The 25375-nt window shown below is 30.1% G+C and overlaps 3 protein-coding genes across 9 annotated transcripts; 1 reads left to right on the plus strand and 2 right to left on the minus strand.

Annotated features, from left to right (window-relative positions):
* Positions 1–770: 770 nt before the first annotated feature.
* LOC126839306 (5'-3' exoribonuclease 1) lies at positions 771–14152 on the minus strand. 4 transcript variants are annotated; one of them, XM_050574556.1, is made up of 32 exons: positions 14041–14152; positions 13864–13954; positions 13663–13794; positions 13125–13598; positions 12901–13062; positions 12041–12161; positions 11798–11952; positions 11666–11728; positions 11472–11590; positions 10466–10832; positions 10276–10387; positions 10029–10207; positions 9785–9957; positions 7648–7770; positions 7462–7582; positions 7109–7385; positions 6751–6902; positions 6520–6692; positions 5773–5965; positions 5579–5699; positions 5308–5522; positions 5189–5236; positions 4457–4546; positions 4146–4202; positions 3639–3713; positions 3473–3571; positions 3271–3405; positions 3034–3210; positions 1572–2179; positions 1374–1495; positions 1205–1299; positions 771–1127 (listed from the first exon to the last, which is right to left on the minus strand). In XM_050574556.1, the coding sequence occupies exons 2-32, from the start codon at positions 13936–13938 to the stop codon at positions 999–1001; spliced, it is 5142 nt and encodes a 1713-aa protein (XP_050430513.1). In that variant the 5' UTR covers positions 13939–13954; positions 14041–14152; the 3' UTR covers positions 771–998. The 4 variants fall into 4 exon arrangements, with proteins under 4 accessions (XP_050430513.1, XP_050430514.1, XP_050430516.1 ...); XM_050574557.1 differs by having other exon boundaries at positions 772–1127; positions 1205–1302; positions 11804–11952; XM_050574559.1 differs by having other exon boundaries at positions 772–1127; positions 1205–1302; positions 3488–3571.
* Positions 14153–14276: 124 nt separating this feature from the next.
* Positions 14277–16576, plus strand: LOC126839315 (O-glucosyltransferase rumi homolog). Its single transcript, XM_050574578.1, has 6 exons — positions 14277–14725; positions 14849–15005; positions 15067–15268; positions 15440–15718; positions 15778–16010; positions 16159–16576. The coding sequence occupies exons 1-6, from the start codon at positions 14635–14637 to the stop codon at positions 16349–16351; spliced, it is 1155 nt and encodes a 384-aa protein (XP_050430535.1). The 5' UTR covers positions 14277–14634; the 3' UTR covers positions 16352–16576.
* Positions 16577–17103: 527 nt separating this feature from the next.
* Positions 17104–23129, minus strand: LOC126839311 (STE20/SPS1-related proline-alanine-rich protein kinase). Of its 4 annotated transcripts, none has more exons than XM_050574571.1 (10): positions 22815–23129; positions 21203–21315; positions 20884–21134; positions 20656–20821; positions 20317–20429; positions 20132–20246; positions 19891–19998; positions 18210–18310; positions 17363–17549; positions 17104–17302 (listed from the first exon to the last, which is right to left on the minus strand). In XM_050574571.1, exons 1-10 carry the CDS (start codon positions 22936–22938, stop codon positions 17225–17227), a joined length of 1356 nt encoding a protein of 451 aa, XP_050430528.1. In that variant the 5' UTR covers positions 22939–23129; the 3' UTR covers positions 17104–17224. The 4 variants fall into 4 exon arrangements, with proteins under 4 accessions (XP_050430528.1, XP_050430527.1, XP_050430526.1 ...); XM_050574570.1 differs by having other exon boundaries at positions 20317–20552; positions 22815–23127; XM_050574569.1 differs by having other exon boundaries at positions 20317–20552; positions 20647–20821; positions 22815–23121.
* Between the last annotated feature and the right edge of the window lie 2246 nt (positions 23130–25375).

Consider the following 25375-nt stretch of genomic DNA (forward strand, 5'->3'; position numbering starts at 1 on the left):
ATTTGACACAACTTTTCTAACTTTTTACTGTACTGAAGCAGCTAGTTTATTGACCAGAAAGCTTTCCTTACAAATACTTTATTGGACAAAAATGGTTAATGGTTTTTACCGCACCCTTTGAACTACAAAATTGAGAAAAACACCCAGAAAAGTACATATTTTTCAACTTAATTCTACTACGCGCCATAAGCACATGTAGTAATTATATTACTTTTTATAATCTTACTTTAACTTTATTTTTTATCCGACTTCCCCCATAGTTGTAGACTTGTTTTTTTTAAAAAGATCACCACTAATAATACCCACCACTGTCCACTTCTTACTATACTTAATCTCAATTACCTCAATTCAAAATGTGTTCATAAAAGAAAAAAGTATGTACTACATTTTCGTTTGCGCCACTGATTAAACACCTATAAAGCTTCCTGATTTTTTGATTAAGTATAATGATACTATGACTATAATCATGTTTTTAAAAAAAAAAAATACTTCCACGTTTATGTGTTAATTTAAGATGTCAGATTTCCTTAATAACTTGTGAGAATGCAAAAAAATCATTATATTATATAATTCCACAAAGTTTCTTCCATAATATATAAGATTATATGTCATAACTTGTCATAACCATCAAACTGTACACATTTGCAAGTTTTTATAATAATTCCAAAAATTAATATTTTTACACATTGGTAAATAGAGGCACATAAATTAATCGTCAATTGACATAATAAATAGAGCAAAAACAAATATTGGTTTCACAATGACATTGTTTTATTTTTGTTTATGTTTCATTCATTACTGTATAATAAATTACAATCTAAAATAAATTTACTTAAAAGTATGGCAAAAACAACCAAATAGTTATAATAAATAAAAATTAAAAAAGTAAGTTATATAATACATGGGTTCAATGATCTATTCAGTTGATCTATTTGATGTAAATACCAATCTTTAATAGTTTTACTTAATTTATCAAAAAAAAAAATCGGTGCTCAAATTTATTTTTGTTTAGGAGTATTGAAGTTAGCAGCTACCCTAATTTTACGTTTACCAGTGCTACCAGCCGATTTAAATGCACTAGACGGACTAGGAATCATAACCCGGTTGCTGGGTGAATGAGGATCGTTCTGAAAACAAAAACGTTGTACGGTTACTTACATTGAAAATCGAGATTTTCATCAGAATAATGTATTATAATAAATACCAATGGAATATCCTTTGCAGTTGTCTGTGTACAACTCTGACGATTTATTGATGATGCTTGAGACGGATATGGGTGCTGTGACACTTCATTGTGAACTGCTAAAATTATAAAGTCAATTGTTAACAATATAATATATTATCACCCTTTAAATTGACCATTCAACAGTTACCATTTCTAGGAGGTGCTTGCCAGTGCACTGGAGGCTGAGGCAACTGCGAAGCATTTACTAAATTAGTAAAAACTGTAGGTACTGACTTAGGATACTGCATGTCTTGCTGATAGTTATAAAACCTGAAATAATATTTTGATTCCATTGCAAATAAAAATATTATCTATTTATTGTCAGACAGATAAAAATAATACATACTGTTGGTTATAAGTAGGTTGCATGGCCGGTTGCATAGCGGGTTGCATGCCGGGTTGCATGCCGGGTTGCATGCCGGGTTGCATACCGGGTTGCATAGCGGGTTGCATGGCTGGTTGCATAGCCGGTTGCATAGCGGGTTGCATAGCGGGTTGCATGGCCGGCTGCATAGCGGGTTGCATGGCCGATTGCATGGTGGGTTGCATGGCCGGTTGCATGGAGGGTTGCATGGCAGGTTGCATGGCGGGTTGCATCCATGGGGGAGGAAAAGACTGTCTGGGCATTTGATAAGCGGACGTGTATTGAGCTGGATACTGCTGGGGCTGAAATTGCTGAAATGAAATTGGAGGTCTATCGAAATACTGAACTGACTGTTGTTGAGGAAAAGGTTGTTGGTACGGTGCCCGATGCTGATACGATGATATCCAATTCATGTATACATTGGAAGCACCTTGTTGTTGCGGCACTTGTGGGTGCAATCCTTGTTGTCGTACTACATTTTGAGTGACATTTGGCGGATGATTATTTAGATTCATTTGCTTCAATTTATTTTTGTTCTCCTCTGTCTGTTGAACAATTATCAACGCGCGAGAAGCTACATCTTCAATAGCCTTAACAAATTAAGTATGTTTATTTTAAGAAAATAGTCAACTTAACAATAATTACATAGAGGAGAAAAATACTTAATACAGAGACTAAAGATTAATAATATTCTAAGATTTATACTACACATTTTTTGCAAAAACTATATAGTTTATGCATATGCTTTAACCATTTTTTTATGTTTCAAATTTGCAATTTGCGACGTACATAGTCGTTGGAGACTAGAATATAGTATCAATGGCTTTTTTTTTTTAATTGTATATGTATCATCATATCTACTTTTAGTCTGGTATTCAGAAAGTTTCCATCCCTTCTAGGGAAAAGGTTTTTTTTATATTTTTTTGGTTTGTCAACGTATATAAATAGAACTAAACTAAGAGAATTTTTGCTCTTAGTTTTAGATACAACCAAAAGGTAAAAAAACATATTTTTTTAAAATTGAAAATAACTGGCAGTTAATTTAAAAAATGGACTTTAAAATGTATAACATTTCTTTTAGTTGTACAACTAGCATTGAAAAATGAATTATAATTATAAATCATGATAGTGGAGCTATCAGTATAGTAACCTCTTGCATCCCTACCCCCCCCCCCCCATTAATTAATACGTCACAAAATCTATCAAAGAAATGGTCAGCAACCAAATTTTGTACCTTGACTATGGCGTTAGAGCGCACTGCAGTGTTAATTCACTTGAGCACGTTGCCCACATCAAAAGAATATAACATGTCAAAAAAGACAAACAATTGTTTATAAAAAACAAAATGAAACATAAATATTTTCTATCTTGATACAATTATACTAGAAATGATTGTATATCTTATACTATTATATATATATATATAATAATAATATCAACATACTTCATCACATGTATGTTTTACTTCTCCAGGCACTGTGATGCCGTTTGGTAATAAAACGGAGGCATTATACATTTTCACATTTTTATCTCCAACATTAGTAATACTATACTTAGGCTTGCCATAACCTTTAGTAGTGTAAAATTTCTCCAAAGCAATAGTCATTGAAGCAGGAGGTTCCTATCAAAACAAAACAGGTTTATAACATACAATACTGTTTATATGAATAAGAATACTTACTTGAACACCTTGTACGGGCAAAACCTTATCAATTACGGTTCTGTGCGACATATTGTCATTAGACTCCACACTTTTGAAACCACCCTTCGTTGGTTTCGCTTGAGGATTTCTAGTAGCAATGGAATGGTTATTTTTCTTTAACACAAAATTATAGAAATAAGAACATTTAATATTTATAATTTATAACACAAATTTTTCGTACATTCATTTTTCTTACATTTAATATTTGAGTCGGCTGTTTTATTACATTCTCCTCGGGTTGAATTTTTAACATTTTCTTTAGAATTAATGTTGTAGAGTCCTAAGTAATAAGATGTCAAATTAAAGTTACTAAAATTTACCAAAACAATCACTTTGTAAGTACTCACACATGCCTCTTCATTCGATAGAGTACCATTGTTTAACTTGCTATTATAATAATATTGACCATTTCTCTTTGGTTCCTAATTGTTAATTAAATGAAAATAGAAAACCAAAATAGTGTTAGTGTAGTTGAACTTAATAGATCCAACATCACGTAATCAGTGACTATTCAGTATTTGACAAGCAAATGCTTTTTTTAACTTATGTATGATAAGTAATAACTATAATAAAAAGTGTGAAGTTAGGTATTTTAGTGACATGGGCAAATTCGGGATAATATTTGGAAATTGTATTGTGTAATTCCTATTAGGCGATTGAGTTGAAAATGACCTTGATTGTTAAATTAAAATTAACCAAACTGACCTACTTTTGACACAATATTATATTTATTTAGTCTCTATACAAATATTATGTTATCACTATCACAAATTTGCCTTTGATGTCACGAAAATTCCTTACTTCACCTTTTCAACTGCAAATAATAGTTTAAAAAAAAATTATTTAAAACTTACCGCAGTCACTGCTTGCTTTTGAGTCATGTTGTTAGGATGTGGTACTGGTTCTTTGCACTAAATAAAAACGAACAAACAAAAAAGATTAATCAAATAAATCAAGCAAATTTTTTTATATCAATTCAAAACTAAATGAAAAAATAAATATTGATTATTATTAAACAAATCCTTTAATTTATACAAATGTCTCCAAGACAACATTACTCCATCACCAACATCCATGCTCCAAGATAATAAACAATTAAATCTAATTTCATTATGCCAATAGCAAATAAGTTAATACATGACTTAATGTTAAAAAAAAAACTTACCGGTCGTTGTTGTCGCCAAGAATCCAATGGAGCCAATTTTATTATATTCTCACTATTCTTTTGTGTCTTTTCCGGTTTTTCAGGATTTAACTATTGGTAAACAACATGTTATAAAAGAATTTATGGTATAAAAAGCAAAATTCAATACAATGTTTTTTTAATGAAAATAACTTACAAGGGGAGGTCGTGGCAATCACTGATTTTAATGAAACTTTGAAAGTTAATCTTAAATGAATAAAAAAATACAGTAATTTGCCGTTTTAATCATTTTGTTATAATTACGAAAAAAGTAGACATTAAAACAAACTAAATGTTCCGATAAATGAAAAATACGCTTTGATCATTGTGTTGCCCTCGAGCCATTTTATTGGCTATTCAATCCTACTGGTGAAAATCTAGACTTGTTATACCTTCCACCTAATTTTTCTGTTTTTGTACTTTTGTTACAAAAAATATGTTTACTTAAAAATATGTAAATGAACTTGCTGCTTGACATGATTGTTTTACTGATGTTAATAATCTATTAAAAACTTGTTGATAACTTTCATCCTGTTTTCTTCATTATAACGACTCGTGTACAAAATTAGAAAAATAAGCATACTATGTAAGATTAATTTTCCAAATTTTCATGAAAATCAGTGACCCTATTGATATGACCTCCCCTTGTTAGTTAAAATTTGATTGTTGCCTATTGCAGTATTAAGAAACATAAAAGTGTAAAATTCAACTAACCCGCAAGTGTTCCCAAATGTTTTCCCATGTATTTTCCACTGGCAATTTCTAAGTGTAAAGAGAAAAAAATCAGAAATAGTATACAATGTATATATATATTTAAAATAATGTAGCTATACCTGTATATCTGGATATTGATTTTTGTTCGTTTGTGATTTAACGACTAATGGTTTGTAAAGTCCTTTACGAATTGCATGTGACAAGTTAATGAAAGACATTCTACTAAGTTTGTATCCTCGATTAGGACTGCCGCCCAAAGATATTCCATTAGGAAACTCTTTGTCGAATACTACACCGTAAACAACCTCGGTATCGATATGCGATTTAGAAATACCTATTAACAGTTACATTAAATTTTGAGCTAGAAATGTTATCTTATAAGATACTTACTAACTACTGTTCCCTTATAGCCAAGAGGAACCTGATATGATGACCTTATACACACCACGCGGTCAAAAATTCGTATTTCTGCACCCTCATCAGCTTTCAATTTGTCTAGCTTAGTCACTGGCTAAACACGCATTTACATTTATAAAACTATTTAAATATATATTTTTTTTTTATACGTTTTACAAACAACATACTTTAAAAAGATTTTGGGATTTGTGGCTGAAAGTCAAAGTTTTTTGGTTCTTAGAATTTATTTCCAGAAACTCATCCATATACTTTTCAATCTCGACTACTTTGCTTGGTTCCATAGAACCACATGGCTGTTTATTTTTAGTCAATAAACGCATTTCTCCAATCCAACTTTTTAGTTCTTCCAACTTCTCTTTCCTGTTAAATATTGTTAAAAAAAAGTTAGTTCAAGTTATTTTGTTTATACAATCAGTAGTGTAGTCGTATGGTATACACTGTATGTAGTGCATACCCCCTCCCACTATTCTATGTAGGCTTGTACTCATAATGAAAGTAGTGTACCTGCGGGTAGAATACACTATTTTCGTTATATGTAAATGCATACACAGGAAAGTGGGATGTGGTTAGGTACCCCTGCATACTGTAACGGTCACATTTAGCCGCCCGTTACCACTCGCCTCCGAATATGCATTATTAGCAGTTTACCCCCGATTAGCAATCAATGTAAAAACTATTTAATTTTGCTGATTTTCGGATATATCCACGTTAGTATTTTTAGGTCGACGTTTCGAACTCATTGCAGAGTTCATCATCAGGCTGTTGTAGTCACGACTGTACCGCTGTCGTGGCTATACTGTATAGCCAGGACAGCGGTACAGATTTTCGGATATATCCGAAAAACAGCAAAATGGAATTTCAATCCACGAAAAGCTTTAACGCATTCAATAAAAACTATTTGTTATAAATTTAACCTTGTTCTTGAATCTGGAAATAATTCTTCTAATCTGTACGTATCCTTTATGCTATCTTGGCTCGACAATAAAAAAGTCAATTCTGGGAAACGTGTAATGTATTGATCTAATAACTCTATGGTTTTTTTAGAATACAACCAAGTATTTTCAATTTTTTTAGTATATTCAACCACCTAGAATACATATTTTTAATATTAATTTACAGTTCAATTTTAATTATTTATTATTTACTTCTTCGTTTCGCTTATTGTATTTGAGATTCATTCCAATATTGAGTTTTTTTTCATGTTTATCCTCATTGGTTTCAACCATTAAAAATATTGTTCCTGTGATTTTTGCCAGCATGTAAGTGCTTATTGATAGTTTGTCTGCAGCCACATGACCTAATTAAATGTAAAAAATATATAAAAGGTATATAAATATATCTATATATTGATTTGTTTATATATATAAAGATATATTTAAAACTATGTATACATAGCTTTTAATAATAACAACTACAAGATTTTATTTGTTCTAAAATTTTTTAACTTGATCCAAATCCCCATTAATACTTATTAAGTATAATTTATTTTTAGTGCATTATTACCATAATGAAATTTAGTTTCGATAGCACAAATTCTATCTAATAAATCATTGTAATACGGTTCAGGTGTAAGTGTCAGCTCAACCTTAATTCTCGAAGATACATATCCTCCGACCACATTAGCCTGACAACCATAGTATGGTGCACTAAGCACAAATACAGTACTTCCAATAGGAAAGTATTCTTCAAGAGCAAGATAACTCTCTTTGGTACGTGGATCATTTACTTCCAAACCGGGCAGGGCCGTTTGATAAGCTATCGTTGTTGGAATATCAGCCCACTATATTATTTAAATAAATTATTATTTTATGTTCAAAATATTATAACAACTCTTATGTCAAATTCAAAATAAATACCATTTTCACTAAGTCAACACCACTACCATCTTGTCTTGGTATATACTTAGTTCCACTTAATAACTGACCACGAACGAGGAGATTGGTATTACCAATTTCAATACCACGTGTGGTTATATACCTGTATATCATATTTTTAATTATTGTACATGAAAACATTTTTAATTTTTAATAACTATTACTAACGATTTGGCAAGTCCCTGCGAAAGTAATTTAAATTCTTGTTTAGCAGATTCGTCCATATCTTGTACATTTACTTTTTCATTATCAAGTGAAAAACGTACTGTTTTATTAAAAATACTTGTAATTCTGAAAAATAGATAGTATTTATTTAATGCATTTAAAGCTGTAAAGGAGCAAAAAAAAACAGCAATATAAATAATATTACTGTTATTATGCAACTCTTATAATATATGTAGATACATACATGAAAACATATTACAAATATCATCAACAATCACTAAAAATGAACATATAAAAACCTAGTTTTAGAAAAATATAAAAACCTAGTTCTTAGTTAATCTAAATATTAGTGAAAGAAGAACTCTTTTGCGCTAATTATGGGGGGGGGGATAACTGGTAAGAGTCCTAAAACACCTCAGAATTGACTTCAGTTACCCCAAATTTAACAATACTTAATGAAAAAATTAAGTATGTAAATGTTAGGATTCATTTTCTTTGTTTTTTTTTTTAGAACAAAATTTCGAAAGTAGGCATTTATATTTTTTAAAAATATATTTATGGGCCAGAATTATTGTAGAATTGGTAGCTTTTTTTACAACTTATGAGATATTTAAAAAACAAATCAACAAGCTATAGACATTTTGAAAACAGTTGTGAATTCAGCAAAGAAAAATTAATTTAAAATAGATGGCGGTGTAGGGCCCTTTCAAGGATTGTTACATGATGATTTAAAATACATTTTAGAAAATTATTCAAATGTACAAAAATTACAACAAAATTGGGTTTATCACAACATTGGAGGAGATTTAAAAACAACTAGAAGTACTAGAAAAAATTTGAGGTCAGATTCAGATTTAGCAAAAAACAATAAAAAATATTTATTTCGATTCTTATTCTAAAAAAAATACAACATTTTGGTATACAGTGTAATTATTATGTATTTATGAAATTCCTTTTTTTATTTAAAATTTAAGGTAAATTGTATATTTTTATTTACTCCTATTTTTTAGGTAATTAAATATATTAGGTTGTCTAAGCAAATACTCTATAAATTATATTACACCTAACCATCGAGCAGTCTAATTTATTTTCAAAACATAATATTTTTAGGAACAACTGTTAAAAGTAGAAACATGTGTTTTTGTACCATAATAGAGCCTACGTGGCTTATACAAGTTGATAAAAAAATAAATTATCAAATTAGATACCTTTTTCCCTAGTTATTATATTAGTTGATTAATTTTATCTTAATATTAGATTTTAGAGAAAAATTAACCATACACGTGCCTTAATAAATACTAGTGTCCTTTAACATTTTTTTGCAAATGAGCACTGTTGAATGTACTATGTTTATTTTATTTATGGATCCAAAACACAGCTAAATTTGTTTATTTATAATGATAGCTTATAATTTTAAATTATTACTGTATAAATCATAGTTAGAGAACTGATCAAGTAATTCACATAAAATTTGTATTTTTAAGATGTTGTTTATGTCGCAGGTATAAAAATCGATGGTAGCACTGCTGCCAAAATATGCAGTATACACTTAAGTGTATTATTTTTTGAGGGTTTTTTTTTTTAAATATTTCATTATTTTATGTATAAACACAAGTGTTGTTTAAGATTTTACTAGATAATAACAGTTATTTAAACAGACAATTTTAAACTATGAATTGCGAGAATTAAAATTAAATTGGAGCGGGAAATTTTTGGTTTTCATTTTTGTAATACAATGGGCTCTTGGGAACTACCGTTTTCTTTTTTGGGTGCACTTTTTGAATTAATGACATGACCTGACCAATTAAAATACATGACTTAATACATTTAAACCCTATTACCTAACCTAATTAAGGTCAGATAACGTTACCTATGTCATATGTGTGCAGTATAAACTAGGCTATTATATCTTTAATATGTAATAGTACATAATTTGAATCTAAGTAATTTATGATAGGTTAACTTACAACTATATGCCCGATTTCCGTTATAAGAACATGCATACACAGAAAAATAGAAGGAAAGTACATGCCGTGTACCTCCACTACGCCACTACATAGAAAGTAATGGGTCTTATACTTACGAGACATAGCCCTAACTTTATTATACGCTATAAACTATGACATTTTTTTTTACTTACTTTAGTTCTTCAAGATGCGGCCAATTCACGTAAATCGATTTTCCAATCAGGTCTTTAGCAATAGTTCGTATGTCATCTTCATTTTGCTCATCCTTAGTTAATATTTTAATAATCATATTTTCACCCAGACTCGGGGATTGAAACACTTTAACATTGCGCTTTTGTAACTCCGCCTATTTTTTTTAAAAATTGTATCATTTTAAACAACGATAACCAATTTAGATTTTTAGAGAATAAAACTCACTGTAATTGGCATGAGATGAAGCGATGGAAACCCAATATGGTACACATTTAGTTGTACGTCTGAACACAAACCTTTAACAAGTTTATCAGAACTTACTGCAATATCTTCACGTTTAATACATATTTTTAACGCGTGGCTTTCTTCAATAGAAGGGAAATATTTAGAGTTTTGAGACCCGCCTGTTAAATATAGACCATTGTTTTGAAAACAATAATTATTTCAATTAATTAATTTTATATATATATACCCAAATTCTCCGGAGTATATTTGAAGAGATGCATAGGACCATGCATGTTTCTTTTCTTTTCGTCTTCCGATAATTTTTGTTCAACCAATTTCATAGCTTTCAACAGAGTTTCCTAGAAACATAGAAATTCATTAATTGTTTATTTTGTTTCTAAGAACATAATAATAACAATACATAAACCAATTTTTACTTCGTCAATGAAAGGAATGAGTACAACAGCTTCCCATTCATGCTGCTTGCCATTGAGATCAGTTTCAAATTCTTCTGGATAATATATTCTGATTGGACTAGCTTCTTCAGTCATAAGGTCTTGAAAAGGTTTAGGTAATAACTCTTTGCTGAGCGACGGTAGTACAGCCAATAGCTGTTGAAATGGTAAAAACGGCTGTCCAAGATCAAAATTTATTTTAAGATTTTCAAAGCCTCTTATGTCCGATATATATGGAGCATAATGATGAGGATAATACCAAGACCACGAACAGCAACCATTGTAATAATAGTTTAAATTCCATTGTATGGCACGTATATATCCTTCGGCTTGAGATCTCATAACATCACTTTAAACAAATATAAGTGTTTATATTAAATTAATAAAAATTACTAGAAGTAAACCAATTGCTATTTAACAAAATTCTTCAAAGCGACAGAGTATACACTCACATGAATGAGTATACACTATTGGGTAGGGTAAAATAAGTTTCATGATAACAAACTATCCAGTTATATGATTTAAATTATAAGTTTGTGATACAAATAAAATATTACATATTCACTTTGTTTGCACAAAAAAATAGGCACTTTATTCCCATAAAGGAAAAATAAATAAAATAAAATATTTCATACAAAAAATCCCAATTTCTATAAAAAAAATGTATTACTATTTTTAAAAAAACCAGCACAGTAGAGTCAGGGCATAATGAGGACAGAGCATAATAGGAGGAAAGCTCACAGGTTTTCAAAAATTAAATTTCAAATGATAGCTTCGATGTGGATTTGTAAATGGTAGAAATACAAATATCTATAAGAGCATTTTAATGGCAATAATGTGCTTAAAATTGTACATTAGTATACGAGTAAGTGTGAATACGATTAGGGTTGATAGACTATTTATAATAATTTGTTGCCATTGTTTCTCATGTAAAACTATGCGTAATGCCGCTTTGATCCTTTCGTCGGTAACTATCATGAATACATACTCTGTAATAACATTGTACTCTAGTTTGCATCTATAATAGTTTTCTTTATGTAATGTAAACTCTGCCATCATGGCTTCTTCTTCAGTTTCAGTCAGTTCTTCTTCGTCATCACTTAAAAGCTAAAAAAATTAATTTAAAACGTCAATTTAAATTTAATAAAACAATGAAATAAAAAAAAAATTCTAAGAGCCTACTGTATTATTCGTATCTTTTATTAAAGCTGCTAGCTCATCTTTGTAAACCGGTTCAATTTCGTCCTAAAAATAAACATTTTTATAAAATTCAACTTTTAAAACATTTTTTACATTTTAACAGATTTTTATTACACTTGCTTCATTTCCATTAACAGTAGTTCGTTTTCCTTCCAAAAATTTCACATCGGCAAAAGTTTCACGAAACTGATCATAGTCAAAATTTGCTAAAGTTACCATGAATTTTTCAAATCTTTTAAGATTTAAAGAACCCTTTTCATTTAAATATCCTAGTAAGTAATTAAATCATTTAATTTAGTTTTAAAATTGTATGAATACTTAAAAGTAATATTATTATTATTAATATTTCAATATTACCTCCTACTTGTGGCAGAACATCCATGTATACTTTATACAAAATAGGTAAAGCTCCTTTAGAGATATGCAATTCTGGCAAGTGAGGTATAAAATCATTACCTACTAAAAAGCCCATTAAAACCTAAAATGCACAAAAGTTATAAATATAAATTCTATGTGAAGTAATTAAATTGTTGATAGTAATAATTGAAAAATCGTTAGTTCTAATTCTTATATTTTAGAGCAGTTTTTAGTTTTAACTAAAATATAATATTAAAGCAAAATATTTTTGTAATTCAAATTATAGAAAAAATATAGAATTTTTTATAGAACACTATAAAAAAAAAATTATATTGGTTCTCTGTTAGTGGGTTTTTCAACTCTAACATAAGAGTTTTCGAGATATTTTTGTACAAGAATATATTTTGGGAAATTAGGCATTTCTAGCATAAAATTTTACAAAATTAAGATAAGTCTTATTGTATAAAAATTAATCTCCATTGGCGCAACTAGAGGAGGGGCTGAGGAAGTTCAGAACTTTTAAAAACTCTCAAAGCTTCCTCAGAATTTCAGTAAAAATTATAAACCTTACTTGAGGGCTGTGCCCAATTGGTTGTGATATTTTTTTAGAGCCTGAATGAGTTTAGAAGGATTAGAACTCCCCCCCCCCCTAGTTGCGCCAATTTCTATTTCTACTACCTGAAAAATAAATAAGAAATATACTTTCTACAAACAAAACTGTGATATTACTCGCTACTAGCGACACCAAAATATTCTAAAATTATGATCTAATAAAGCTTAAATGGAACATTTGAAAATTTTTTAATCTACTTTCATAGCATTATATTTTATTACTAAAATAACAAGAAAATTAAAATTACCCAATCATCAATAATAGATTCTAAATCATATTTAAAGGGTAGAGTCTCTTTAAGAGCCTGAAACTCTAAATTTAAGTAGTCTCTCATCAATGACAAATGTAATAAAAAAAATTTTGTTTCATCAACAGATGTCTCTCTTTTAGTTTTGCGACCAAATTTGACCTATAAAAATAAAAATATATTTAAAAAACACATTTTTTAACTTTTAAAAGTTAATGACTTACTTCTTCTCTAAGCAATGAGAAGTATGGTTCGTGTGTACATAAACCTAACATAATTAAATCTGCATCCAAACCATACAGACAATGTCTTGTATTTGAATCGTATCCCGGACATGACTTCATATACCTTATGTAGTCCATAATTTTGTGTTCACCTTCGCCGGGAACCTGATGACCAGAAAGGATGACCTGGACTTTTTTCCACAAGGGATCGTTGGATATCTTATCATTGACAAAATATTCAAGTTCATTTTGCAAACGCACCATGAACTCTGTTCCTGGTGTTATACAATTTGAGTCGAAGCGATCTGTTGACGGTAATACTTCACCCCTTGCAACAGCAGCTTTCATCTGTTCAGCTGCTGTATGTGCTGAACGAAAACGACGACCACGCTGCTGATTCATTTTAGCACGAGGTGCTACGCCATCGACTGCCATAAAAAATAACTTTTGAGGTTGTATCATTTGAAATAATACCTAAAGAACAAATATAATATTTAAAAAAAATTACAATAGTAAAAACAGTACTATGGATTTATACTTCTAAATAATGAAATATGTTTTTAATTATAGTCTCTTCAGTAATACGGAAATGAGGATCATCGTCATTTGGATGTGAACAAGTATGAATGATACCATTCATATCCAAGTATAAATTATCAAATTCTGGAATCTAAAATAAAAGAAAAACAAATAAGTATGTAAACTTTATTAGATAAACTAGTAAAATTGTTGAGTTTACCTGGTAGTCTTTGACTAGTTCGCTTAGACAAGGATATCGTTCGCTCATATAGCGAAAGAATTTAGGAACTCCCATGGTTTCAAGTAGTCGTCTAGAACAAAACGCGAATAATCACAAACAATTTATTAGGAATTAAGTACTAAAAAAAATAAAACTAATGAAGTTTATTATAACTACTTATTAAGTTTTGTTTCAGAGCTCAAGTCAACAGATGAAAACAATAATTTTTCAGTTGGTTGTTGCTGTTGGATACTTGGTTGTATTACTAGGAAGTGTCATTTATACAGATCACGAACATGATAACGTAATATAAATATAACCTCAAAAAACTTACAAATTAATTGATAACGAAAAGTGATAACAGCGTTTTTTCCAATGAAAATGGCTCAAGGAATCAAACGAAAACTTTTTGTATCGTGCCCCATTTAAATAGTTTGCCAATTTTTTATTTATAGTTTGGTTTACATTTTTTAACAAGTGTTTGAAATTATTTCTTATTTTATTTATTTTAAATATTATATAACCAGTACCTAATTACAAAAAATTACTATGTACATAAATATCAAAAATTAAATTTCAAATTAATGCAAAACTACAAACGGCATTTATTGTTTTCATTGACCTTAGTAATACAATACTTATAATTTTTTAAAAATAGTATTGCGTTTTTGAAAATTGATCCATTTAAGGATGTTGCATGGCGCAACGACATTACATTAAAACAATTTGTATTTCTTTTATTGTTTAGATGTATTTATTAGTAGACAAATCATGTACAAACTGTACATTGTTTTTTTTTATTTTGTCAATTTTGTGACATGCCAACATGGTCATCATGGCTTTTCAAGCATGTATGATAAGTGTGAGTATAGAATTTGACTAATAAACTCTTAATAACTGAAATTTATAAATAATCATTTTTATAAACGATTCTTTAACTTCAAATAAAAATATAATAATTAATTTTTTTTTTTTAATAATTTAGTATCCAATGAAATAATTAAACACATTTTAAAAGCTAAAGAAGAATATGTTCCCTGTAAACACAAGAATGGAACATGTTTTATGCCGAATATACTGCATGATCTGGAACCATTCAAAAATGGCATCACTCACAATATGATAACATCAGCTTCTGAAAAGTAATTTATTTTTAATGATTTTATCCAATAAAATTTGTACTCTAAATTGTGTTTGTTTTAGAGGAACAAGGTATATGATATATAATCATGATTTGTACAGAGAAACAAAATGTATGTTTCCAGCCCGTTGTGAAGGTGTTGAATATTTTTTATCTAAAATCCAATTAAATATTCCCGACGTAGAGTTTATATTAAACACACGTGACTGGCCACAAGTCATAAAACACTATGGAGATCCTAAACCAGTTTTCTCTTTTAGCAAGGTGAGATATATTTTTTATAAAAAGTACCTACCAAACAAATAGCTTAAAACTTAATTTTTTTTTTTTAATTATTGAATTAAAGAAAAAAACAAAAATAAATGAAGCAAATAAAACTAATAATTAAACAACAAAATACATTTTCTGTTTTTTTTATTAATATTACTGCGCTAGACAGATGATTATGCTGATGTAATGTATCCTGCTTGGTCTTTTTGGAGTGGAGGACCAGCAATTAAACTTCATCCATCTGGACTTGGTCGTTGGGATATATTAAGGAAGTCCATATTGAAAGAAGCCGAAGTATGGAAATGGAAAGATAAAAAACCCAAAGGATTCTTTCGAGGATCCCGAACTAGTGATCAACGAGACCCTCTTATACTTCTATCACGAAGCAACCCAGAACTGGTTGATGCAGCTTATACCAAAAATCAAGCATGGAAATCAGATAAAGTGATAACACAAAAATGACTACAATTTATATAGTATTATAATGAATATATTTACTTCAGGACACCCTTTATGCTTCACCAGCTAATGAAGTTTCTTTAGAAGATCATTGCCAATATAAGTATTTGTTCAACTTTCGAGGTGTTGCAGCTAGTTTTCGATTTAAACATCTTTTTTTATGTAAAAGTCTTATTTTCCATGTTGGAGACGATTGGAAAGAATTTTTCTATCAGTTTATGAAGCCATGGTACCATTATGTACCCATAAGTTCAAATGCTTCAGAAAAAGAAATTAAGTAAATAACAATTTTTCTTATTGTTTGACAGTGGACATAAATTCTGATTTCACTAAAAAAATATGCAGTCATAAACATTCGAGCTTTATTTATTATATTTATAAAAATATCTACATTTTATATATACATTTTTTTTATTGTTTTATAGAAATATTCTGTTATTTTTCAAAGACCATGATGATCTAGCCAAAGAAATTGCTGATCAAGGGTATCGATTCATTAGGACACAATTAAAGATGAAAGATGTGACATGGTATTGGGAAGCATTACTAACCAAATATGCTAAGCTATTGAAGTACAAACCAATTCCAGACGAAGAGCTCAATATGATCAACAGATGATCTAGTGTACAAGAGATTAGATCATAAAAATACAATTTTTTTTTATAAATGGATACTTATATTATTTTGTGTGATTATAATTGATTTAATAACGAATATTGTTAGAAACTCAAGAATATAAATTTATCCATTCCCATATAAATTATGATTTTGACAGTTGTAAAATGAAATATTTAAGTATTAAAATATCACAAGACTACAATAAAACAAACGGTTTTTTTATTATGTATCATGACAATTTGTTTTTACACTCGGATGGTTCCATTTATTGGGCGGTAAACAGTCAAGTAAAAAAAGTACGTCATCCCCATTTTTGGCAACAGATGGCCCTACATGATCTACTTAAGCTTTTGCTATTAAATTTTAGTAGATACTCAGTCTTATACTCCTACTTATAGTTCTGATGCTGAAATAGTATTTCATTACACCAGTACATAAATAGCCTAAAAGTATTATGTACTATAACATAATGTTAAAATTATTGTGTAATAGTATTCAACGGTCAAAAACAATTATTAAAAACGTCAATATACTACAAATTAATTGAATATAATACTATTGCGCTTTATCTGTAAAAAATAAAACACTAAAATTGTTAATTGAAACAAAAATTTATTATTCAGAATTAAGTAACGATTATAAAAATGTATAATGCTGGTACTGACAATTTATCTAAACATAAGCATTTCACGCTCTCAATTTAATCAAAATTCTGAACTAGGATTTGTTTGAATACATATATATAAATAATATACAAAAATAAATTATTTATTTATAAATATAAATATTTACACAAGTGTATATATGATTTACAGAGTAAAGTGTTCTAGTGGCACAAAAATAGATGTATAAGTCGTTTTGGTAACTATGCGTTCAGTCTGCATAAGACAACTGGGCGTAACCAATCAGCATTTTTTCATCGGGTGTTTCATCATTTTTACAACCTGATACCTAATATCAATAATAACATGTTTTAGAAAACCTCAATTTCTTATAATCTTATATACTTACAAGTGCAAAAGTGACTGGTTTATGTTGCGTCTGATTGCCAATTAGTACCCTCAAATTCATAGCTATCACTTCAGCATCTCTCCCATCTACTAAACCTGCACCTACAAGTTCAGTAGCAATACCTTCAGGTGTATCCTTGCCCAAAAGGAACTCGAATCGTATATCATTTAGTTCACGATTAACATTTCTAAACAAAAAATGTTACATATATAAAACTGACAATTATTAAATTTATCTATGTATTTGTTACACAATAAAGTAGGACAGATAATGATATTTATAGACCAAATATATAAGAATAAAAATAAAAATTGTATGTCTCTATAAACAATGAAATTCTATCAAAATGAACACAAATGGTTGAAAAACAACAAAACGTGTCATGGATAAATCTAAAAATTAGAGGTCTTGATACCCGAGTATAAAAATGTTGTATACCCATTTTTTTAAATTTACCATTTTGTTTTAAATAATGGGTAACCGAAACGTAAACAAGTACTAGAACAGAATAAATATCTGTAATCGTGAGGGATAACCAAAATTGTTATACCCGAGAACTCTACCAAAGATTGTCTTTTCAATTAGGGTCAACCTGGCTAGGACTGCGAGGTCACGGACATAGCCAGTGCCACCAACTGTGTTGGAGCCTGGCCATTTAATACAATATGTGGAATAGAGAAAAATCACTGAAAATTATGAAATATAAAATGTACAAATACAATTTATTATGGGGGCCCTTTTAGAGATTTAGAATCCGAGGTGGTCCTTAGGTGCCAGACCGACTCTGATTTCAATCCGTGAAACTTTACACATTTGTATAAAGTAATTTTACAGTTTTAAAACAAACCTCATGCGCAAGACTAAGTTCAAGTGTTCATCGTCACTTTCTTTTTCACTATCTGAAGAATGTGTGGTCTCAACTAGTTTATTCAGTGGTTTTTCTTGACACTGAAAATAATTTTAAAACTATTAAAACAAATAACTTTATTAATATTCAAAGACTGTCCACAAGGGTACAAAAAATGTATTACTAAAATACTAAACATTTCTTTCTTAATTAAAAATATACCTACACTCTGTTCCAAAAAACAATACCTAGGCAGCCGAAAACTTTTGGTCTTAATCTGCACATGTCTCACCTGCTTTGAACAGACGACCCACAGTGGTCCGAGAGTGAATTCTAGGCGCTCATAAGTCATATTATTAAATATGCAAAAAGTATCAAAACAATTATGAATTATTAATTTTAATATGTTTCTTAGACATAATATAAAATTTCAAAAACATATGTGTTCCTGGCCGTTTTTTATTGCTATTTAAAGCTCAGTTATTATAGTTTGGCGGTTATTTTGATTTCAGAAAATAATATATCGCTTACGATTTTTTTACCCTTTGCTCTTTTAAAATTTTTTTTTTTATTTAACTAGTAGATAAATAAAAGAAAAAAAAATATTTTTTTAAAAATAACTTTTTCAAACTAGTTATGATTATTTTGAATGAAAAATATCAGGTATTTTACATGTTTTTTTTTTTTAAAGAGTAGTACTAAAATTTGCCAATTTTTACCCACATATCAATACATAGGTTTTGTAGAGCAAGTATTCAGGTTTTTAAAAATATTAATTTTTATTGCGACAGACAAAAATTAATTAGTACACAAGGCAAATTAGAAAGTACCAAGAAAATATCAAAGGGTAAAAAAATTGTAAACGAAATATTATTTTCTGGAAACAAAATAACCGCCAAACTGATAAATCGTACTTTCTAATTTGCCTTGTGTACTAATTAATTTTTGTCTGTCGCAATAAAAATTAATATTTTTAAAAACCTGAATACTTGCTCTGCAAAACCTATTTTAGTACTACTCTTTAAAAAAAAAAACATTCAAAATAATCATTACTAGTTTGAAAAAAATTATTTTTAAAAAAATATATTTTATTCCTTTACTTATCTACTAGTTAAATTTAAAAAAAAATTTAAAAGAGCAAAGTGTAAAAAAAATTGTAAGCGAAATATCATTTTTCTGAAATCAAAATAACCGCCAAACTATAATAACTGAGCTTTAAATAGCAATAAAAAACGTCCAGGTACACATTTGATCTTGAAATTTTATATTATATCTAAGAAACATATTAAAATTAATATTTCATAATTGTATTTATATTTTTTGCATACTTAATAATAGGACTTATGAGCGCCTAGAATTCACTCTCGGACCACTGTGCGACGTGACTTCACGCGTTGGCTGTGCGGGGTTACAGCACAACCTACATCGGGCTAGTTTGTATTGGATCGTCGCAATAACGTCAACTTTGGTAGAGATGTAAGTGGGGGGAAATCAAGGTCCAGCTCTGCGCCGCAGCTGTCAGTCGTGATGCATGAACGGTGAGTATTCTCTTTTGGAACAGAGTATAGAGTCAAAGTATCCTTTAGATCCTTGAGTAAACTTTCTTTACATTATTATAAAATTATAAGGCATAATAACTATAATATTGCTGTTTAAAAAATTATGTATAAAAACATTATACTTCATCATCTGACGATTGTTCCCCACACTCTTCTTCAGAAGACCATGTCCATTCTCCAGTTATTGTTCTATGTAATCTACCAGATGTACCTGGTTGCCTTTTTGAAGCCTAAAATAAATAATTAGTTTAAAGAAATTAATAAATTATTATTGGTTCTACAAGATATTACATAATGAAGTAAACTACATAATACCAAACCATAAAATGATGGAAAAATAATGTTACTATAGGGAAATTTTACCTTTTGAACTCTAGTTTCTAAACTCGGACCAATTGCAATTAGAGTAGATTGTAAATACTTTTTATCTTTGGCTTTTTTAAAAATTGGGTGTTTTAGAAGTTCAGTAGCTGTAGGCCTGAAATATAACATTCGAATTATATTATAGAATAATACAAATAGGTCAGCTTAAAAACAAAAACTGTTACCTTTTTGTTGGATCTTTCTGCAAACAATCAGTAATAAGTTTTCTAAATGTTTTACCATAAGCCTTATACTGATCTTTTTGGTCAGCCCCTGTATCTAATGTCGGTGGGTCATTCTGCAACGTTAACATAAGTACTTTCATTGGTGGATATTTGTGGTAAGGCGCTGTGCCAGTAGCCAGCTCGATAGCCGTTATACCCAGTGACCATATATCTGCCTTGAAGTCGTATCCATGATCCTATTGTACATTTTGGACGGACGGTTTAAAGTTTCGAGCTTAGGGGACGGTATTTACCGATTACATTTATTTTAGTAAAATATTTTGCTTTTACCGTGTGTACCTGTTCCATGACTTCGGGCGCCATCCAACAAGGAGTGCCGACAAAAGTATGCCGCACTTTTTGACGATTTGTATCATACCCTGTAGTCAACCATGCACTCACACCGAAATCAGCAATTTGTACTGTTCCGTCTTCTCCTAAAAGAATATTACCAGCCTTAATGTCCCTGAAACAATATTAAAATGTTTTTCATTTTTTTTTTAAATTAACAACCAATTTTCAAACTACCTATGAATTTGACTATTAGAATGAAAGTATTCTAATCCTTTGAGAACTTCTCTTAAAACTGTAGCTATAGTAGCTTCATCGAGCACACCATGACGACAATCACTTGTTCGCATTTTATGTTTAAGTATATCAAGTAATGATCCACCTTCCAACAGACGCAACACTAACCAAAGCTCATCTCCAACAACAAAACTTGTATGATAGGTAACAACATTTTCATGTTGACACCAGGACATAGCTTGAATTTCTTTCTACAAAAAAAAAATATTCTAAAATTAAAGACTAATCTACCAGATTATAATATTGCATTTAATATTACTGTCAATTCGTCCATGCTGGTGTTCCATTTTTCCAAATTAATTTTTTTGATAGCACATTTTTCATTACGTGGCTTACAATATGCACAGTGCACTGTTGCTGTAGCACCAACACCTGTAATTTACATTATTATCTGGTTATTTTTGGTAAGCTTAGTTAAATTTGTATTCATATACTAACAATTTAGTGATACCTAACATCACACTACTAGTTATTTAATTGCTTGATAAAGCGTGGATTTTTAGGTCATCAACCTATTTGTTTACTAATCACTGTACCTAGTTCTAACAAATTAAAAAGTAAATCAATCAAAAGAAGTTTTAAAATGTTGAATTTTTTAACAACTAATTCATTGACTCAGTACCCAAAGTAAATAATATTATTATATATAATAGATACTATAGATGCATTGATAATCTTTACTGTAAATACATTAACAAGGAAAATTATATGCATTTATGAACTATATCTTTGTTTTCATATATATTCCTATTTATTTTTTAACAAACCTATTCATTTAAATTTGAATTAATTAACCCGTAACCTGTTATGGTCTCGAAAGCTTTCTCAATGCTTCTATCACTGTGCCAATTTGGGCAAACTAAACCAAATGTGTACGCCTTTTAAACATAACTTATAGTCTATTTGGTAATAAGCCATTTTTTTTTTACTTTGTTAATAAATGTATAACTGAAACAGTAATTTAAAGCATAATCATGTAGATCAATGACTTATGATTTTTTTTTTATAGTTAAAACCATAAAATTTAGATTGTTATATAAATGTGTTTTGTTAAAATATTATAATAATTAATTATTTATAATACTAAACTGTTACATAAAAACAATACGAATGCAATGACATAAATGGTTTCAACTTTCAGAACAAGTATTAAACCAGAATTGATCAGTGATTGAATAGAGAGCTGAGAGTGTCAATCATGATAAGTGTCAAGTGATAACAACAATACAAGCAAGAGATTGAAGTAGGTGATTGGTATTATTAAAAGTTGAATATACCTACATTTATTTTAAATACAAGGGTCTGTGTTTTTTTAAAATAATTCAAAATTCGTTGGAAAGCATAAACTAGTTGACGTATAATTGTAATACATATATTGGAGAATTAGTAACAATAATAAAAATTATTGGAGGTCGCTTAACGGAGTTCCGAGTGATACATACACCAAACAAATTGCGATTTCACGTCTCGACCTAATTTTCGGTTGTTGAGAAAAAAAGTACAACGTAACGTGTCACCCAGTCAATAAAACCCCGGTCAAAAATCGCGTCATAACCTAAAATAAAACTGGATAAATAGGAAAAAACGAAAAACAAAATCGACTGACGCCGGCATAGGTATAATAATTCTAATAATATGGTATTAACTCTAAATAAAGATATTGTGTTGTAAATACATTAATATACCGAACAGACCTAGAAGAGGAGACTAGATTTTTTTAAAATTGAAAATTCATTGTGTTGTATATATTAATTGGAAAATTAAGAGGAAACTGCGGTGTAACACTAACGTTAAATATAATTATTATTATACGTACAAAAATAATTAGCCGGAGCATAAGTACTGTAAATGGCATTGCGGACAGCGCTTACCTATAACTTCGCGTAACTCGTAGTCGTCTCTAGTGTTGGGCCACACGTTGTTGGCCACAGAGGCCGCCGCAGTGGCGCCAGCGGCCACCAAAGGTGCGTTGGTCGTCGTAGTCTGTGCCGCCATTTTACGCGCTACGAACAGCTGTGGGAACGCCGACCGGACGGATAAAACAGCATTTTACAACTGCGGTCCGCGACTGCGACTAGTGGCGGCGTTGGTACTTGGCACTGGCAGTGGCGGCAGTCCCGCAACGACCGACCCGACTGGTGCACACTCACACACACACTCGCTCAATCTGTCTCACTCTCTCAGTAGTCACTACACACTCGATGAAATACAAAATAAACACAATATTCAGTGTGCGGCGATAGTATTCGCTTTCGCGCTGTGCCTATCTAGCACTGCGTTTTCTACAATATTAATTATTATGTAAAGCGTACATGTGTAACGCGTAGTAACGGACTATAGAGGAAAAAATGCATAAAATATATAGGTATTCCGCTAAGCGTAGCGTGCCCGTAATGGCAATGAGCATTTGGTACCGGTGCCGGCGTGCACGTGCATAATCGATGCAATTCGTACGCCGCGCCGGGACGTTGCAACTTGAACGAGGGCGACGGCTGACCGCCCAACGCGACACCTACGTAGTTGCCTACGTGATGCGACGTTAACGTTAAATTTTTAAATGTGATAAAAACAAACATTTAAGTATCGAAAATAAAAAAATTCCAACACGACGGTTCTACGAAATGCAAACCTATTCTAGAAAATATTTTTGCTTTCGCCTCATACGTATAAATTATTTTCAAAAGGAAGATGCAAGGTAGATTCGTCTGGTATAAGAATAGATGTAATAATATCAAGACAAGAATAGAGGCTAGTGGTCAGTTAGGTTTTATAAATTGTATTCATCTGATAAGTGCACAAGATTATGATAATTTATGTTTATTGTCTAGTGTCACAGTTGAAAAAATATTTGATTGTAACCATCGGGTGATAGGCGTAGCATGATGATTTTCTGGTGTAGGATTAGCCGTTACATAAATTATGAATGTACAGGCTTGTGGGAAAATTTCTCCCACACCCAACCCGTGTTCAAACCTACCCCTTAATTTTTTTTCTCGTAATATGTGCTACATAATATAAAACCAGGTACACACTAGCCAGACGAACTTCTCGCGAATCGCTCACACGAATCAATTCCTGTCGGTTTTATTGACAAACATAAAGCGAACTTTCATCTCAGGTCTTAGTACAAATTTGAATAGCTTCGTTGAAGGTTCGGCTCGCTAGTGTTATATATACAATATAGCATATATATATATATATGCTTATATTTCGGCATTTAACGAACAGCCATTGATCACTTTTCTATCCAACTAACTTTTTGAAGTTAACTTATCGGTCTATCTCTCTTGTTTCCACAGAATAATTGAACTTCTTGATTACAATAATTCTGAAGTCGTCAACCAATCGATTACCTACTATCGAAAAACAATGCCGACAAATATCCCATATTCCCGAAAATCATTAAAATGATCCTAGTAAGATCGTTGTGTATTTGTGCAGGTACATAATACCAGTGTCTTTATATATCAATAATTGATAACGTACTTACAAGTAATATTTTTATACATTTTAATAAAGTTTACTAATTATCATTAAAATAATCACAAATTAGCTATTGAGTAAATAACGTTTTTGTAATTTATAACGCAACTTCTCTAAATTTAGAGTCTCGTGGACTCGTCCATTGCCAAGTATCAACATAGTTGTTTCGAGCTACCGATTGTCTTATATACTCATACACATACTAGGCTTACTGCAAACTTTAAAGACCAGTTTTTCACTTTAAAAATTGCTGAAATCAAACTTATATTTGTGTACAATACTATAGAAAATTGAAGGGTATTAGCATTGATTATGAATAATATTATTTATAATCAATGGTATTAGGTACTTTTTATAGTAGCTATTTAATTCACTATTACGGAAAGACCTGGGCAGTTAATACTTAACATTTAGTCTGTCCCCTTTCGATGGTTGGCATTATCGTGAAATTAATTCTTTTTTTAATTAAAAATGAAAACGATAAATGTCTTATTGTTTTTGAACATTTTTATAACATTGTGTCACGACTCTAATGACCATATATTTGCTTATAAATATATTTTTTTTATGCAGTCAACAAATTACTCATCGCTCAGTGGGGTCGACAGCAAGAACCGGACGAAAGATTTTTAATCCTACCCCCAAGTGTGAATTAGTCACAGTTGCGCTGAGCAATGAGTGTTTAAATGATTTTCACCAACAACTATAAAAAAATATTGATATTTTCTCATATTTTTGTCTTCTTGGGCAAATGCAAAATACAATATCCCAATAATATTGATAGGTTATATACTCTCTTCTCTTGTAAAATGTATTCTTTATTGTAATTCGGAACACAAGTAATATAATTTATTTACGCATTGCAATAAAATATTATTTGTTACAATGTGCAATGTGCATAACCATGCATACGCCCAATAAGGCTGTTGCATTATTAGAACAAGGCTCT

The sequence above is a fragment of the Adelges cooleyi genome, unplaced genomic scaffold (assembly GCF_023614345.1).
Source record: "Adelges cooleyi isolate 19-005CV unplaced genomic scaffold, UGA_ACOO_1.1 ACOO_flye_CR_arks_rails_tigmint_CR_PRNA_30, whole genome shotgun sequence".
Taxonomy (NCBI): domain Eukaryota; kingdom Metazoa; phylum Arthropoda; class Insecta; order Hemiptera; family Adelgidae; genus Adelges; species Adelges cooleyi.